Source organism: Gossypium hirsutum, chromosome A09 (assembly GCF_007990345.1).
Source record: "Gossypium hirsutum isolate 1008001.06 chromosome A09, Gossypium_hirsutum_v2.1, whole genome shotgun sequence".
NCBI lineage: Eukaryota > Viridiplantae > Streptophyta > Magnoliopsida > Malvales > Malvaceae > Gossypium > Gossypium hirsutum.
This window is the reverse complement of record NC_053432.1, coordinates 58,873,994-58,893,566: the sequence shown is the minus strand read 5'-3', so window position 1 is coordinate 58,893,566 and position 19,573 is coordinate 58,873,994. Positions and strand designations below refer to the sequence as shown.

Here is a 19,573-nt window from a genome sequence, read left to right as displayed (position 1 = left end):
CGCTTCTATCAAAACTTTCTTCAACTTCTCAAAAGCCTCTTGCTGCTTATTCGTCCACACGAAAGGTGCTCCCTTCCTTATAAGTTTCATTAACGGTGCTGCCAACACAGAAAATCCTTCCACGAATCTCTAATAATAACCTGCCAAGCCCAGAAAACTTCGGATCTCTGTTACCGACTTCGGTGGTTTCCATTCTAGAATTACCTCAATCTTTCGAGGGTCCACCTTGATCCCCTCAGCAGACACATGCCCCAAGCAAGTGACTTCCCTCAGCCAAAACTCGCACTTACTAAACTTCACATAAAGTTGCTTTTCCCTTAACACTTGTAGCACAACACGAAGATGCTAATCATGCTTCTCTTCCGTTTCTGAATACACCAAGATATCATCGATAAAAACGACTACGAACTGATCCAGGTATGGCTGAAACACCCGATTCATTAAATCCATGAATGCTGCTGGTGCATTAGTCAAACCAAAAGGCATTACCAAAAACTCGTAATGACCATATCGAGTCCTGAATGCCGTCTTATAAATATCCACTTATTTGACTCTCAATTGATGATATCCTAACCGAAGGTCGATCTTAGAAAATACCGAGGCTCCTCTTAATTGATTGAACAGATCGTCGATTCTTGGTAATGGATACTTGTTCTTGATGGTCGGTTTATTCAACTGCCAATAATCAATACACATTCGCATAGTCATCTTTCTTCTTTACGAACAACACTGGTGCACCCCACGGGGATACACTTGGTCTTATAAACCCTTTATCCAACAACTCTTGAATCTGAGCTTCCAATTCCACCAACTCCTTTGGTGCCATCCTATAAGGCGCAATGGACACAAGAGCTGTACCAGGTAATAAGTCTATTCCGAACTCGACTTCTCTGTTCGGAGGTAATCCAGGAAGTTCCTCTGGGAATACATCTTGAAACTCCTTAATGGTCCTAACCGACTCTACCGTTATCTCCTTAAGTTCAGTTTGACTTACAAAGGCCAAGTACGCCTCACAACCTTTCCGAATCAACTTCTCGGCCCTTAAAGCCAAAACAACATTGGACAAATAATTCCTTCGTTCCCCTATGACCATTATCTCCTCATCTTCAGCAGTTCTTAGTACCATTCTCTTTGCAGCACAATCCAACATTGCCTTATGCTTAGTTAGCCAGTCCATTCCCAAGATAAGATCAAAATACCCAAATGGCAGCTCCATCAAATCTCCTTCAAAAATCTTACCTTGTGTCTCTAAAGGCACCGCCCTAAAGAGTTTATCTACCTTAACCGAGTGTCTTAATGGGCTTATCACCGATACCCCACTCACCGTCTCCTCAGGAAGCACACCCAATTCTTCAGATACATCACAAGCAACATACGAGTGAGTGGAACCCACATCAATCAAAGCAGTGTAAGGCGTGCTATGAATGAAGAACGTACCGGTTATAACATCAAGAGCGTCACCCTCCTCACGACGTCGTGCAGTATAAACCAATGTCAGCTGTCGAGCTTCAGCATGCCCAGCACCCCTGCCAGGTGCCCCACGTCCTCGTCCATTACCATTGCCACCTCTACCTTGCCCCCGACCTCTCTGTGGTGGTGGTCCTCCTCGCTGTGGTAAGACATCCCTTTGCTTTGCAGCTAGTTCCTGAGCTGTTCTCCGTGGACATTCTCTGAACTTATGCTCCTTGGACCCATATCGAAAACATGCTCCATTTCGTTTCCAGCACTCCCCCATATGCACCTTACCATAGTCCCTGCAAGCCTGCGGTCTAAAAGTATTTACTGGAACTGCTCGAATCGGTTCCTCCATCCTTGCTCTTTTAACATTCCTATTCGTAGTACTCGAGGGTCTAAAATCCCTCTTAAATCTGGGTCAGTCCTTCTCACGATTCTGCCGCTCAGTCCGTTTTACCTCCTCGTCTATCTTAGCCTTCTCCACCAATGCAGCAAAATCACGCTCTCTCTCTGGAGCTATTAATATCCTAAGCTCATCGCGAAGGCCATCCTCAAACTGAACACTGCACTCATACTCAGTTGCAACTATCCCGCTGGCATATCGACTCAGCGTTAAAAACTCTGTCTCATACTCTGCGACAGTCTTATTACCCTGAGTCAGATTCAAAAATTCCTTCCGACGAGCATCCACATAACTAGCTCCAACATACCTCCCCTTAAAAGCAGTTTTGAACAATTCCCAAGTTACTTGCTCAATTGGGGTACTCTCCCTTACGGTGATCCACCATCAGTATGCCTCGTCACGTAGCAGCGACACAGCCCCCTTCAGCTTTCGCTCCACAAAGCAATCTAAATCGTCCATAATCCACTCTATTGCCTCTAGCCAATACTCCGCCACATTTGGGGCTACTCCAGATACGCCGCTAAAAACTTCTGCTCCGTTAGGCCGAAGTCGCTCGAAGATGGATCCCCTATTCACTGTCCTAGTGCTAGCTCTAGCAACTCTTTCTAAAACCCTTCACATGGCTTGGGAAAAAGCTTCATCCCCTGCAGCCCGATCATAAGACCCAGTCACTGTTGCCTGTGGCACAGATACCTCCTCAGCTGGCCTATGCCCTGAGGATGAAGATTCAGCTTGCACCCTTCCGCGACCACGTCCGCGGCCATGTCCACGAGTTCCTCTTGTACTCATATCAACTTATCTGATTACGAATTTTATGACATTATTCTAATGTTCAATTGTTTATTACAAGATGTCTTATGGAAATATAAGAGTTCAAGGATTGTTTTCGCATCGTCGTACCCTAGCTACAATTTTCATTCCTACTGTTTTTCAGTTCCACCCTATCTAAAGTATCATAGTAGGGTCTCAGTTCTATTTATAGCATCAAATCATTATCACATATCGTAAAGAGAATATACTTACAGACTTGGTGCCAGGGATTCAGTGCGCCACTTCTTTCTCCAAACCAAAAACCACAAACCATATATTTAATCACAGAAAATAGATTATCTTAAAATTTGCAAAAAATATCTTTGTTTTTGAAATTCTCGATTTTAGACCCGTTTTTAAAAAAACCAAGAAAAACTTAAACCATTTTATCATGTATACCATTATAAAATATTTTTGAGAAAATCTTTTCAAAACTATTTCCAAAAAATACCCTTCTTGGTAAATTTTTTTCGAAAAGTTTTTCGAACCCGATCCACAGCCGAGTTGGGCTCTGATACCACTAAATGTAACATTTTTTTCGAAAAGTTTTTCGAACCCGATCCACAGCCGAGTTGTTGCAACTGGGCTCTCATACCACTAAATGTAACACCCCAAACTCGGCCCAAACGTTATGACCGAATTTGACATGCCACATTGAAGTTAAAAATCCATGTTTCATTTTAGTGCTTTAAAAACTGACTTTTGTTAAGCTAACAAAGTGAATGGAAGCTGGGCACCAGGTAGGAATCCGTAACAGAGGAGGTGAGCCATGAAGGCTGCTTAAGTACCAAGCTCTTCAAATGGATCCAATCCTAGACATGCCCACAACCATTGCCACACTTGGTTAAATCAAGTTGTAATTTATTTAAGTTGAAATCTTGGATAAATCGGATAATCGTGGCGTGGTGTTATTTTGAAAACAATTATCATTTTGAAAACACGTCCTAAGTCTAGCCCATTTATTAACAAACAGATTAAAGTTATTAAAAATAAAATAATCCTAGAAAAGAAAGAAAATCAAGTCAAAATGGCCTTATTACAACCCAAAAATAAATAATAAATAAAGCAAACTTTATGAAAACCAAACACTTATTCAAAAGCCCAAAGGCGATCACCGTGGCCACTCTGAATCCCCTCCGGCTCCAACTCCCCAAATCAAGGCTCACCTGCAAGGTTAAGGAAAGGGGGTGAGTTTGGAAACTCAATGTGTAACAAGCCCCTTTCAAAGCCCAAAGCAATATCAGCCTGCTGGGCCTAAGCCCAACTTCAATCTCAACGTATACTGCAGCCTTTACTGTAAACGGTATGGCCCAGAAGCCCATTTCAATATCACATGTAATATCAATGAATATATGCAAGCCCATTTGGGGAGACTACTCAACCCACCATCCGCTACTCTCCACCCGTACCAACCAACCCCCCATGTGGGGAATAACTCAACCCACCCAACCAACACACCACTGGCAGCATAGCTGCTTTATCATATATCTGGAGGCCTAGCCTCTTTAATAACTGGGGCGAAGCCCTTTTCGGTAAACTGGGGCATAAGCCCTTTTCAATAAACTGGGGCATAAGCCCTTTTCAATAAACTGGGGCATAAGCCCTTTTGCACTTCCTCCATCCATATAAAAACCCAACCCAATGCATTTATGAATTCATCATGTGCATTTCATACATATCATGTGCATATCATACATATCATGTACATATCATATCAATCATGTATATCATAACCCACGTATCAAATTTATAATTAAACCCTAGGGGTATAATGGTCATTTTTACCTAGGGGCAAAACAGTCATTTTCATATTATAAAGGTAGTTTCATAATTTTACCAAATATTAGGGTTTTCCATGTTCATTATTAGTTACTAACAATTCATATGTTTTAAACAGTGATTCTGGCCCATTTTTAGCGAAACCTAGTTATTGGGCCAAAAACCCCTAATGGGCCTTACTTAGCCGATTTTTTCATCTAGGCCCATTTAGCCTATATTTCGTAATGTTGTTACCCATCTTAATACTTAATTTAACAGGTTTTCATTCTCTACCAATTTTACCCAAATGGGCCCGAAAGCCCATTGGGCCCAATTTCAGCCCCTCGAGGCCCAACTTACCATAATGCCAAAAATCGTGCTCTTACCTATTCCAACGATCCCGATCATCAACTTAGTGAATCTAACCAACCAATGAGCGTTTGCTTGCTCACAAGTCCTCGAAATGCCAGAATTTTGGCATTTCAGCTTTTCGGCATTTATCGTGTTAAGCTATGAAAAAGGGTTCGTTATACACCTGTTTTGCGATATTCCTCGACGAGATCTCCTATACGATTTCTTCTATAATCCACCAACTATGAATCATCTCACAATAATTAAACCAAAATGAGAACCATCTATTATCAACACTTACACATTCGGCCACCATCCATAATGGCCTTAAGAACCTTACCTTTGCCGAAATTGATGACTAGCTCTAGCCACTTCGATGATCCAAACTAATCCAAGTCGATCTTACGCCTTGCTGCTCCTCCACTAAACAAACCATAAAAAAGATTAAAAGAAAAGCCCAATAAGGCCTCTACCCATATTCGACCACTTCCCTAAACTATAGGGGTTTCGGCTTTTTGTTAACATTTACCATAGGAATTGTTTAGAGTTCGAGCACTTACCACAGTCTCTCTTCTTGAATCCATTTATGCCTAAAAGATAAAGGGATTGGCCACCAAAAAGTGAAAAGAAAAAGAGGTTTGCTGGTCAACAAAGAATCGGCACCACCTAGTCTCCACGAATTTCGACTTTTGCAGTATTTCGGCAGAAGTGGAGGTAAGAAAAACAATAGGTGAACGAAGGGGAGTAGTGGGCTGGTTTGAAAGAAGGAAAAGGAAGAAAAGATGAATGGGAGGAAGGTAGGTTCGGCTGGAAAAGAAAAGAGAGAAAAAAGACTACACCAAAAGGAGAAAACGGCACACCCTAATTCCTTTTACCGAAAATGCTACCCTAAAACCCCTCTACCGAAATCCCCTCAATTCAGCTAAGCTCTATCCTTCTCTCAAATCCCTACAATCTCTCCCCTTATCCCTCCTTAATCCATACATCTGACTGTTTCAAACTCTCCCCCACAGAGTTCCGTTCAGCTTTAAACTCTAGCATGCACAAGCATAAAAATAACATTACCTTTGCCATCACAGGGAATCAAACCCAGGTCTCCGCCCCCAACACTTACACGCCACCCTTATAGCTCCCTAGTGGCGTCACTTATCCACTTTACCAAAGGCTCATTTGTGTTACATTTCACCCACAAATTTTAATAAGACCACGTATCCAAGGCCCCTAACTTCTTAAGTCCAAAATTCAAAAATTCCACCGGGTTTTGGCCAACACATGGGCTTTCCATAAGCCTATTTACCTACTCAAATTTTGAATTCCACAACCAAATACCAATTTTTTAAAAACTTTACCCAAATATCGAGAATCGGGAAAAACCCAAAAATCAGGATGTTACACAGAGAGTTACAAAGGCTGAGGACATGGGCATGTCACAAGCCACATGAGTGTGTGTGTGACCACACGGCCGTGTGACCCTCCAAATCATGAAAATTTTTATAAGTGTTGTAAAAGTTCTGAAAATTCTCGATTTAGTCCCGAACCACACCCAATGTATGTTTTGGGCCTCGTAGGCCCGTATAAGGGACAATATACATGTTAATGAATGGTTTTAATTTGGATGAAATTTTATGCTTGGTTTTGTATGAATGTTTATGTTTTAGCTCAGTAATGCCTCAAACCCTATCCCAATATCGGATACGATTAAGGGTGTTATAGCCATAACCCCTACTAACCAAGAAAAGACTACGTTCATATGTCCCTATGGAACCTTCACTTTCAGACGAATGCAGTTTGGATTATGCAATGCCCCTACAACATTTCAATGTTGCATGATGGCAATATTTTCGGACATAGTGGAAAAATTTTTGGAAGTTTTTATGGATGACTTCTCAGTGTTTGTAATACTTTTGAAGGTTGTTTAAAAAACCTGTAGCTAGTTCTTTGTAGGTGTAAAAAGACTAACCTTGTTTTGAATTGGGAAAAATGTCATTTCATAGTTTGTGAAGGCATTGTTCTAGGACATAAGATTTCACAGAAAGGGATTTTCATAGATAAAGCGAAGATTAAGGCTATTGAAAAATTGCCACCACCCACGAAAGTTAAAGGTATTCGAAGTTTCCTTGGCCAGTAGGATTTTATCGATGATTTATTAAGGATTTTTTGAAGATATCCAAACCCCTATGTGCATTGTTAGAACATAATAGAGTTTTCAAGTTTGATGAGCCTTGCATGAAAGCATTTCAGGAATTAAAAAAGTAACTGGTAATAGCACCAATTGTCATAGCACCGAATTGGATATTACCTTTTGAACTTATGTGCGATGCTAGTGATTTCACTGTAAGAGTAGTGCTTGGGCAGAGGAAGGTTAAAGTGTTTCATGCCATCTACTATGCCAGTCGGACGCTGACAGATACATAGTTGAATTACACCACTATTGAGAAGGAACTATTGGTTGTGGTATTTGTATTTGTATTTGACAAATTCATATGCTATTTAGTTGGAACCAAAGTTGCAATTTATAAGGATCATTCTATGATTAAGTATTTGGTGACCAAGAAAGACACTAAGCCAAGATTGATTCGATGGATATTGCTGCTACAGGAATTTAATCTAGAATTTCTAGATAAGAAAGGCACAGAGAATCAAGTGGTTGACCACTTGTTGAAACTTGAAGCAGCAAATGAATACGACAATACTTAACTCATTAAGGAGGATTTTCCAAATAAGCAACTATTAGTTGCCATGGCATTACCTTGGTATGCCGATATTATTAATTTCTTAGTAAGTGGATTGCTGCCACCTAAGCTTAACAATGAAAGACAAAGAAAATTTCTCCATGATGCTAAGCAATATTATTAGGATGAGCCATTTTTATTCAAACATTATGCAGATCAAATAATTCAGATATGTGTTCCGGATGACGAGATTTAGAGTATTTTACACCACTGTCATTTAGCACCATATGGAAGACACTTTGGGAGAATGTGAACCGCTACAAAATTTCTCCAATCTAGTTTTTATTAGCCAAGCATATTTAAAGATGCACATGAATTTTACCAAGCTTGCGATCGTTATCAACAAACTGGGAACTTATCAAAGAGGTATGAAATGTATTGCAAAATATTTTAGAAGTTGAATTGTTTGATATGTGGGGAATCAACTTTATGGGTTCGTTTCCACCCTCTTGGGGCAATGTATACATCCTTGTAGCTGTAGATTGCATCTTCAAATGGGTTGAAGCTATCGCTCTCCCTAAAATGATGCCAAATCTATATTAAAGTTACTGCATAAGCATATTTTCACCAGCTTTGGTACTTTTTATGCCCTTATTAGTGATTAAGGCTCCTATTTTGACTACAAATTAGTTGCTACTGTCTTGAATAGATATGGGGTTAAACATAAAATTGACACGGCATATCATCCCTAGATAAATAGACAAGCTGAGGTCTCAAATAGAGAAATTAAGCATATTTTGGAGAAAGTAGTCCGTCCCACCCGCAAAGATTGGTCATTCAGATTGGATTACACTTTCTGGGCGTATCGTACTACATTCAATACACCATTGGAAATGTCACCTTTCAAGCTCGTCTATAAGAAGCCTTGCCATTTGCTTGTTGAACTAGAACATAAGGCATTTTGGGCAATTAAGAAATTGAGCATGGATTGGATTAATGTTGGCAATAACGAACTACTGGAGCTGAATGAGATGGAGGAATTCAGAGCTCAAGCTTATGAGAATGCCAAACTATACAAATAAAAGACAAAACAATGACATGATAATAATATTTTGCCATGGCAATTTGAACTTGGACAACAAGTGTTGTTGTTCAACTCCAGGATGAAATTGTTTCCTTGCAAATTGAAGTCTCGTTGGTCTAGCCCATTCGAGGTAGTTCATGTTTACCCTCATTGATGGGCGTCGAAACCACTAAATATAATTCCTACAACTTATTAGTAGTAAGAGTGGTAATAGGGTCGAGTCCACAAGGATTGGATGTTATAATCTACTTCCGTGTATAGCTTATGATCAGATTGTTTGTTGTGTCGCAGATTGTGGCAATAGTCGTGCCCACAACTCCAATCATACCTGTAAAACTTAGAAGTAAAAGTAAATCGAGGGTTTTTGAAATGTTTAGAAACTAGATAATTGAAACGGTATAAGTTAAATGAATTAGAAAATAAATTCAGAATTTTGCAACAGATAAAATAAGCCTTAGCCTTAGGCTCGGTAAATTTCGTATCAAGAATCGATCCTCTAAAATTAATCTTATCCTCCAAACGATAAGCTGGTTATAGCAGTTAAGAACGTCTTAACCACCAATTCTTCCTCTAGTAGCTGGTTTCGGTACGACTTGCAAACCAACCCTTACCAATTATCTAATCGAGATAAACATGTTCCTGATTCAAGATTCTGGTAGACTTGCGTTCTGAAGAACCCAACTCAAATTAATGGCCTCAATCGCGTGGGTCATTTAAACTCAATCACCTCTTCCTCGATTTGTTCTTGGAGATCCAAATACAGCACGGCCGATTCGTTTCTCCAACTCTCAGAAAACACGACTCCAACCCAACGAGCTCTTTTTGACTTAATTATCCTTAAGGGATGAGTTGCCAATCCCGATACTTAGGAAAAACGCGAATATCGATTGGAAGGATTTTAAGCGCGAGTACGAATCTCACGATTCTCGACCGGAAAGAGCACTGGCCTAAAGCTAAGATAGAATTTAGTTAAGCATGAAATTGTTCATGCTTTGTGAGCTTGGAAAGAAGATTGATGATTATGGTGAAGAAATGAATGGAAAGGACTTGGAGAGCAATTGGCCCAATTATGGAAAAGAAACAAAAATTGGAGACAAGGCTACAGAATGTAACGTCAAGTTGAAGAGAAAAAAAATTGATATTCCAATTCCAAATTGAAGAAGGAAATACAAGAGAGAGTAATTCAATTCCAAATTGAAATAGGAATGTAAAATTATAAATGGATGATTTTCTAAGAACTAAAAGCCCCTATTTATATACATGGGGTTTACTAAAAATAGCCTAACCTAAATTAATAAAATAAATAATAAAATAAAACAAAATAATATCTTCCTATTTTTAGCTTTTGACAAAGTCAAAATATATGATAAATCCTTGGCTTTCTCCATCTTTTTGATTTGGCCCCAGTTCAACGATTTGTCTTTCAATTTGGCCCCTTTTTGCTTGTTTTTTGACCAATTGCACCCCTGACAAGATAAAATCATAAAAAGACCAATTAAGCAAGGATCAATTCAGAAATAAACCAAATTAAACACAAGAATCATGTAAATTAATATGTTATCAACTCCCCCTACTTGGCTCATGCTTGCCCTCAAGCATGTTGTTCTTTCAAACATTAGAATTTATTCTACAATTTATTAAAAATTGAGCCTCTTTTTCGCATACATAATCAATGTAAACAACTTAGGAAAAATTAAATAAATGCTCAAGATATATAGTTTGATCAACAAGTGTCATAAAATTGAAATATGTGAACTAAATAATTTCATTAAATTGAGTTTGAATCCAATAATTTGCAAGGAATCATTAATTAAATAAAATTATTGACGTGGTCAAACCTTTTTACGCGAACTAGGATGACAATCCAAGCACCCTATCCCAGATACTCAGTTCAAATAGTCTTTAAAAAAAATTTTTTTTATTTTTTTATTTTTTTTGGGTGAAAGCTCAGTTAGCGGAATGTTTATAAGTTATCGACTTGTCACTCGAACCTTTTTACGCGAGATAAGATGAAAACCCAAGCACCTTACCCCGGTTACTCAATCCGGTCACGTTTTCGAAACTTCACTCATAACTTGAACCTTTATTTATTTATTTATGTATTTATTTATGTATTTATTTATGCACAAGAAAATATAATTTTTCCAAACAATCAATTTATACGAAAAATCTAGCTACATATGTCAACTTTAAAACACAAATGTCGACTAATCTATATACTTGAACATTTTAATTCAAAATTTACCCAATTGTCCAAATTAACTAAGTATGAGATTAAAGGCTCAATGTCAAATAAACTATCGAATGAATTCAAGTAAGATTGAACACATAAAAAAGAGAGACATGCAGCAAAAATCATGCATATTTACCATCCAACCCCCTACTTAATCTATGCTTGTCCTCATGCATATATTATATGAAATAAAAGTCAACAGCCCAAATAAATAAAAAGAAAAAGTTAAGAACACTCCCCATATATGTTAATGACATTGTTGGTGTTGGAAGTAATGACTCTGCAGGATGTCGAGGATTGTAGAGACTTGGGTTTCCATTGTTCCAAGTCGAGCTTCAATCCAACTTAAACGCGCCTCCACAGTTAGAGGTTGTTCCTCTTGTTCCCTAGTAGCGAAGTGTAGACGTTGGCGAAAAACCATGTTCCCACGAGTAGTCCGTGTACCTAGAGGAACAAAATAACATGCAGTAGGGGTGCCAGCAAGCAAATCTATAGAATCCAAACAATATTTATCTAGGCTGTCTGTACTATATGCACATGTCAAGGACGAGAAATTGATTTCAGAGGAAAAAAGTGTAGAGCTTAAGTTCGCAATGTGTGACCCAAGTATTAGTGGACGATTACATCGCAAAATAGCATGGAAATTTCGTGCAAACCAATATCCTAAATTAACTTTAAATCTAAAATGCATACACCATAAGAAAAATAATTTAGTTCTAATTAAGACAGAGGACGAATTGTTCCGTCCTGAAAAACTAAATGCCAAAAATCAGTGAATATATCTTAAAGCAGGTTCATGCACCAATAATTCTTTTGTGGTTTTGTGATTATAAAGTTGATCAGAATGGGTTAAAACACGGTAGGCATCTTGAGCATTAAAATCACTCAGAATATCTAACAGAGCAGTAAGATAGGAATCGGACTGAATATTGTCAGGGTCAACAAAACCCATGGCAATATTAAATTCAAAAATTGACGTCCGAAAGTCCTTACCAAGCAAACAAAAACAGACAATGTTTTGTGTTTCAATAGTCTATAATGCATTAATATTGAAGCTAAATGTGGTGTAAAACTCATAGATCAACTCATAATATGCATTACAAGAAATATTTGCAAATGAGCTCCAACCAATAGCATCAAAATAATTAATCATAGCATCATGAATATTTAACATATCAAGAGTGGTGGAATCAATTTGCTTACAGACCGGGAGTGGATGTTTTCGAATGTCGTCGTATCATGTGCGATGCTCCAGGGTCAAAAAATCTAAAAACCTCGCAATCGTCCTTTAGTGAGAATGGTGTTGGCACAACCTTTTCTATTACGTTGACCGTTGCGTGTTGGTCTAACGTTTTTGTTGGGCAAGTCGGGTGGACTTAAATTTTTAGCAGCATCAGTACTGTTGTGCGGTGATGTGGCTGGCTCACGTGTCTATTGTCGACAGTTTTGAGCGGTGGACGATCGTGTCTGTCGTTGGAAAACAGGTTCGTTTGCAGATGAGTGAGCCTCGCCATAGTCACTAGACATTCGGGCCTCGTCCGAATTACCTGCATAATATGTTCGTAAAGGTAAAGTAGATTAAGGGTTAAGGATCGACCTTTCAGGAATAGCGGAGCTGTTGTCTTACTATTTTGGTTAGACCAGAGTTGAACGTTGTTGGCGACGTGCTCTCGTTGGTGGGGTTGTTCCTCTAGGAAGAGGTGGAGAAGGTTCATCGTTGGCTATATCGATGATAGGAGGCACAGAGAATCGGTTCCGACTTTGATTGAATGAGACTGAAAATTTTTCGGCTGTTTGGTTTCGAATTTGAACCATGGTCCCCATCATAGCATCAGAAATAGATGTTTCAGATGGTTTCGACGGTGATGGGTAGCGGCGGCGCACGGCAGCGATGACAGTGGCGATGATGTTTTGGGTCAATTTTTGAAGGGTGACGGTGGGTGGTGGCTGTTAAGGTAATGGGAAGTGGTTTTTGGTGTTTTTGGTGATGGAGAAAAAAAGGAAAAATAAAGAAAACGGTGTTTTGGCATAGAAGAGGTGACGGCGTGGTGAAGGTTAAGGCCGTTTAGGTTGCAACGGTGGAGAAGGGATTTGTTCGGCGGTGTTTTGGCAGTGAAAAAGGCCGACGATGGGGCATCGGGTAGAAGAGGGCGGATGGAGAAAAGAAAAATAGAAATGGAGACTTGGGCATTTGGGGTTGACGACAGTAGCAGCGCTTGACGATGGCGACGACTCGCGCGTCCGACGAGGATAACGAATGGCAACAATGGTAGCAACGTTCGACTACGGCGGTGACGTGGCTTATGCTTGGGTTAGGGTTTTTTTTTTAGTTTGAAGAAGATGAAGATGAAGGAAAAATAGGTTTTAGGGATTTAGGTGTTTAATTTTCTTTTTCTTTTTCTTTTTTTTCTCAGTTGGTTCTTAGGTATTGGGTTTGCTATTTGTTTTGTTGCGTTGGTATTTGGGTATAGGGTAGGTGGGTTAAATGGATTTGAGTTTTTGGGGGTATATAGAATTTGGGCAAGTGGACTTGGGGTGGGTATTTGGTGGATGGGTGTTGGATTTTGGGGATTTTATGAAGGTTAGGATTTTTTTTTGTTTTTCCTTTATTTGAAGTATGCCGTGCCCATGCCACCATCATTGTTCATCTTCTTGAAAATTCATGACCTCCATAGTGTTCCTGAAAACATCAAATTGACTGAGTTAAATAGTAATTAATTTATTTATTTACACCCTAAATTTTACTTTAAACTAAAAATTAAATAAATGAAAATAAATTTGGGTTGCCTTCCAAAAAGCGCTTTTTTAAATAAATGAAAATAAATTTGGGTTACCTCCCAAAAAGCGCTTTTTAACGTCGTTAGCTCGAATACCTTGAAATTTGTTCAGCCGGCTCTTCGAGGACTGATAAACTGTAATTATACATATTTCTATCCCATGTTTAACACATTTTATGGATGATTTTTCTTTAGATTTGGTAAATTCGATGCTCCTAATGCCTTAATTTCATGTTTTATACTTAGGTGAGCATAAGAGAGTGAAAAGAACGAGAAATGGGCCAAAAAAAGAGAAAATGGGCCAACGTACAAAATCAACACGACTTGGACCTCCTCACACGGATAGACCACACGGCCGTGTCAATTTTGCAGAATCAAAGCACGACTCACACGGGTGGACCACACGCCCGTGCCTATTTAACAGGCTTGACCACAGCCTTAAGCAATCGCACTCGGGCGTGTTCCTACCTAGCCCAAGTTTAGTCCAATTCGAAAAAGGCCAATTTTGAGGGTTCTTAGGCATTCTAAAGCCTATAAATACACCCTAGAGGAGGAAGAAAAGGACACACACGGAGGAGGAAGCAGAGAACTGCTCAAGGAAAGCCGATTGATCCTAAGGGAATGAAACCTAAGATAGATCTTGTTATTATTATCTAAATTTATGATAAATATTTGACTTGTTCTTAATTATGTGTTCTTAATTCTTGTTTTGATATTCCAGGATATTGATTCAAGTTAAGCTCTTATTCAGAGGAGGAATAGACCCTGTCTAAGAGTACATTTGTCATAATTAAGCAGAGTTGGTTGCGCGCCTAGAGATAGGGTGACAATATTTTACCAGATTAGGGTGAAACCTAATAAGGGGATCCATAGATCGAGTTAATGCAACCCTAGGGAGTTAATTAGAAAGAGATTTCAATTATTCAACCTAGGGTTAGACGTTGTTAGTCTCGAGAGGGATAATAATATAACTTAGGGATTTCTACGAATCAAGTCAAATGAATAAATCGTCTGATTCAGAGTCAAATAACAAGTGAAGTCTAGGTGGATTTTTCCTTAGGTATTGTCTTAATTCAATCGTTTTTCCAAAAGTAATTCCCCAATTCTATTTTTTGTGAATTCTTAGTTTAGTTAATTAGTTAGTTAAAATAGACCCCATTACTCTTAGGCTAGATAATAAAAAGACAGTCATTACTAGTACTTTTAGTTCCTTTGGGTTCGACAACCCGGTCTTGCTAAAGCTATACTACTGTTTGATAAGTACACTTGCCTTCATCGTGATAATAGTTAGTTTCAAGAACAATTCATTATAAATATTTAAAACCTATCACGAATATCACGTATCAAGGACTAATTCCTCAACCAATTGGACTTGAAAGTTTTCGTAAAAAGGCTTTAATCGTTGTCCATTAACTTTGAAAATGTTTTTGAATTCTTCGCTTTTAACCTCAACTGCACCATGTGGAAATACGTAAGTAACAATAAAAGGCCCTAACCACTTAGTTCGAAGCTTACCTATAAAAATTCTCATTGTAGGGTCATAAAGTAATACTTTCTGTCCACGATAAATTGTTTGCAGTTTATCTTTTAGTCATGGTACGCTTTGACCTTATCTTTGTGAATTTGGGCACTCTCGTACGCTTCTCATCGAATTTCCTCAAGTTCCTGGGTATGTAATTTACGATGCTTACCTGCAACTTCCAATTCCATGTTGAATAGTTTGATTTCCCAAAATGCCTTATGTTCCAGGTCAACAGGAAGATGGCACGGTTTACCAAAAATTAGTCGATAAGGAGACATACCTATGGGTCCTTTATAAGCTGTTTGGTATGCCCACAATGCATCGTTAAGTTGCAAACTCCAGTCTTTTCTATCTGGCTTAACGACCTTCTCCAAAATCAACTTGATTTCTCGATTCGACACTTCCACCTGACCGTTCAATTGTGCGTGATAAGCTATAGCGACTAGTTACACCACTTCATATTTTTTCAAAAGCGTATCAATTACTTTATTGCAAAAATGCGTCCCTCGATCGCTGATTAAAGCTTACAGTGTGTCAAACCTGGAAAAAATATAACTTGCCCATAAAATCAATTCCCCATATATTGAAAATTTCATAGACATGCATAGGGGTTAGAGGCATTTCATTTTTTCGGCTCAAGTTTCCTATCCTTTGACATTTTTTGCAAGTTTTACAAAACAGATATGCGTCACAAAAAAATATTTGGTGAATATAGTCCACATTAAAGTACTTTATGCGCAGTTCGTTTAGGGCCAAAATGTCCACCACATGCATAAGAATGACAAAAAGATAGAATTGATTTTACCTCAGTTTTAGGAACGCATCAACGAATTACCTGGTCAGAACAATATTTCCAAAGATAGGGGTTGTCCCAAATATAATATCGAGACTCACGTTTAATCTTGTCTTTTTCAGATTGAGATAAGTTAAGAAAGACTATACCTGTAGCAAGATAATTCACCATGTCTTCATACTAAAGAAAAATTGTCTGGGTAGCAAGCAAGTTTTCATCCAGAAAATCATCTTAAAGTGGTGTTACATCCTTTGATGGAGGAATTCGGCTCAGATGGTCAGCCACTAAATTTTCACATCCCTTTTTATCTTTTATTTCGAGATTGAACTCTTGCAAAAGTAGTATCCACCTTATAACTCTCAGTTTTGCTTCCTTCTTCCCAATCAGATATTTGAGGGCTGCATGATCAGAAAAAACCACAATTTTAGTTCCTAATAAATATGAACAAAATTTTTCTAAGGCAAAGATTATAGCTAGAAACTCTTTTTCAGTAGTTGAATAGTTGCTTTGGACAGCGTCCAAAGTTTTAGAGGCATAAGAGATAACATGCGGTTCTTTCTCGATCCTTTGTCCAAGGACTACTCCTATGCTATGGTCACTAGCATCGCACATTATCTCGAAAGGATAACTCCAATTTGGTAGTTGAACAATAGGTGCCGAAACGAGCTTATGTTTGAGCGTGTCAAACGCTTCTCTACATGATTGGTAAAACTCGAATTCCTTGTCCTTCTGTAATAGGTTGCAGAGAGGTTGGGTAATTGTCGAAAAGTCCTTAATGAACTGTCTGTAGAAACCTGCATGACCAAGAAAAGACCGAATCTCCCTCACAGTTGTGGGGTATGGTAGTGAGTTAATGATGTCGATTTTTTCTTTATCGACAGAAATTCCCTCAGTAGAAATAATATGACCTAGAATAATCCCTTGTCTACCATAAAATGACATTTCTCATAATTTAGAACAAGATTAAATTCTAAGCATCTTTACAGAATTTTTGCAAGATTCGTCAGACATACCTCGAAGGACTCACCATATACAGTAAAATCGTCCATGAACACCTTGATTATTTTCTCAACGTAGTCCAAAAATATACTTACCATGCACCTCTAAAAAGTGGCCGGTGTGTTACAGAGCCCGAACAGCATCCTTCTATAAGAAAATGTGCCAAATAGGCACGTAAACATCGTCTTCTCCTAACCCTCCGGTGCCACTGGAATCTGGAAAAACCCTGAATAACCATCATGACAACAATAGTGAGACTTTCCAACTAAATGTTCTAACATCTGGTCAATAAAAGGAAGTGGAAAGTGATCTTTTCGAGTTAGTTAATTCAACTTCCTGTAATCAATGCAGACTCTCCACCCGTTTTTGACTCGAGTGGGAACCATCTCACCTGCAGAATTTTGAATTACGGTTACATCGGTCTTTTTTGGTACTAAGTGGACTGGGCTAACCCAATTACTATCGGAAATGGAATAGATCATCCTAGCATCAAGTAGCTTTTGGACTTCTTTTTTTACCACTTCTATCATGGGCGGATTAAGGCGCCTTTGAGCCTCTCTTTTAGGTACAGCATTATCCACCACTTGAATTTTGTGCATGCAAGTCAAGGGGATCAACTCCTTAATGTCGGCTATCGTTCATCCAATTAACTCTTTATAGTCCCTAAGGACTCGTACCAAGTTTTCGTGTTCTACCCTTGAGAGTTTACTCGAGATTATCACCGATAGTGTATTTCCTTCACCGAGAAAAGCATACTTTAAGTGGCCTGGGAGTGTTTTGAGTTCCAACTCTAGAGCCTGCAAAACAGATAGTACGAGTTTAGTTTGTGAGGGAGATAATTCAAAAGTTTTACCTAAAGCTTTCCGTAGTTGCGATGCCTCCATATGTGCTACTGTTTCATGAACAGAATCTTCAATGATTATCCACTCCTCTAGTTCCTTAATGGCGTCAAAGTCTAAACTCCTGCAAAGGACAGTTCGTAATTCATCCTCATCATGATATTCCAAATGTAATTCAGTTAAAGGATCAATAATATCAATGTTAAAAACATAAGAAATCATGCTAGGATGGTTCATGGCCTCGTAGACATTAAATTTCACTACTTCCCCATCAAACTCCATAGTGAGTATCCTACTTCGTACGTCAATCTTCGTTTGTGCAGTACTTAAAAATGGCCTTCCAAGAAGTATGTTCGATGCATTGGCCGAATTTTCATCCTTCATGTCGATAATGTAAAAGTTTGCAGGAAATATTAGTTCGTTTACTTTGACAAGAACACCCTCCAACACCCCCTCCGGATGCACCACAGACCTATCTGTAAGTTGAATAATTACACCTGTTTCCTTCAAAGGACTTGTGTTAAGTAGTTTATAGATTGACAAAGGCATAACATTAATTGATGCACCTAAGTCACACATTGCCTTTTTGATACTGACACTACCTATTTTACAAGATATGAAAAACATACCTTGGTCCTTACATTTGGGTGGTATTTTCCGTTGCAGAACAGCGGATACATTTTCTCCTTAACATTTCATTTCCCAGGAGTTTCCTCTTACTCGTGCACAATTCTTTCAAGAATTTGGCATATCGTGGGATCTGTTTGATCGCATCGAGAAAAGGTATGTTGATTTCTACCTTCTGGAAGGTGTCGAGGATTTATTTCTCTTCACGCTCCTTCTTGCACTAGACAAGCCTTCCAGGAAACGGAGGTGGTATTCCAAATGAGTTTTTTGGCGTTGGTTCTATCGAAGCTTCCGTGTCGAGTTTCTCCTTATCACGACTAGTGTCGTGGGCGTGACTCGTGTCAGGTTCAAGCTTCAAAATCTTCCCACTCCTTAATGTCATAGCACTTGTATTGTGTCAAGGGTTTGATTGTGACATCCCTAATTTGACCCTAGTCAGAAAGTGGTTTCGGGACCACAAAACCGAGACATAAAAATAATTTAATATTCATTTTGATGCCTATAATACGTGTTAATTCATGTGTGACATTTTTGATGTTTTAACTTAGAGTTATAAATGTGAATTTCACTAAAAAGGGCTTAGTAGTAAACTTTGAAAGTATGATGGGGAAATGTGTGATGACTAGTTGATTCATGCATGCAAAATAGTGGAGTTGCATGTCAAATTTCCCCTTTTAATGTTAGTGGAAGGTAATGATGACTTTGTTTTGGCATTTTGTGCTTTGTATGTTAGTAAATAATGTTAATAATATATTTGTTTATATTAAAGAAAATGGTTTCATAAAATAGAAATAATAAAAGTTAATAAAATAAATGAATAAAATATGTTTGAGGTGAAAATAACAAGGCCATTTCTTCTTCTTCTTGCCGTGAGTTGAGAAAGAAAATAGAAACCTTTGAGCTTAGGGCATTCGGCAAAAGAAGGCTTCAAATAAGGTAAGGTTCATGTTATTTTCTTTGAAAATTTGTGAATTTTGGTTGGTTTTGAAGCTTGCAACAAGACCCATGTGAAAATTTTTGTGTTCATAAAGCATGTAGCAATCGGTCATGAGCTTAATGGGGTATATTTTGTATGTTTGATGATTTTGGGAGGATAATTGATTCTAGTTGAGTATGAACAAACTAAATGTGCTTGATGGCTCAAATGAGCTTGGAAAGTTGGCCAATGTTGTTTATGTTCATGAATTAGGGCATAATTTCTTTTGGCAAACTAGGATAAATTGTAAAAAAAAATTTCTTAGCATTAATAG

At 38.4% G+C, this 19,573-nt stretch overlaps 1 protein-coding gene across 1 annotated transcript; it reads right to left on the bottom strand.

Moving 5' to 3' along the window:
• Positions 1-2,473: 2,473 nt before the first annotated feature.
• On the bottom strand, positions 2,474-18,275 carry LOC121206010 (uncharacterized). The gene is made up of 5 exons (XM_041076167.1): positions 17,535-18,275; positions 16,953-17,083; positions 16,187-16,256; positions 15,235-15,472; positions 2,474-2,571 (listed from the first exon to the last, which is right to left on the bottom strand). Exons 1-5 carry the CDS (start codon positions 18,273-18,275, stop codon positions 2,474-2,476), a joined length of 1,278 nt encoding a protein of 425 aa, XP_040932101.1.
• Between the last annotated feature and the right edge of the window lie 1,298 nt (positions 18,276-19,573).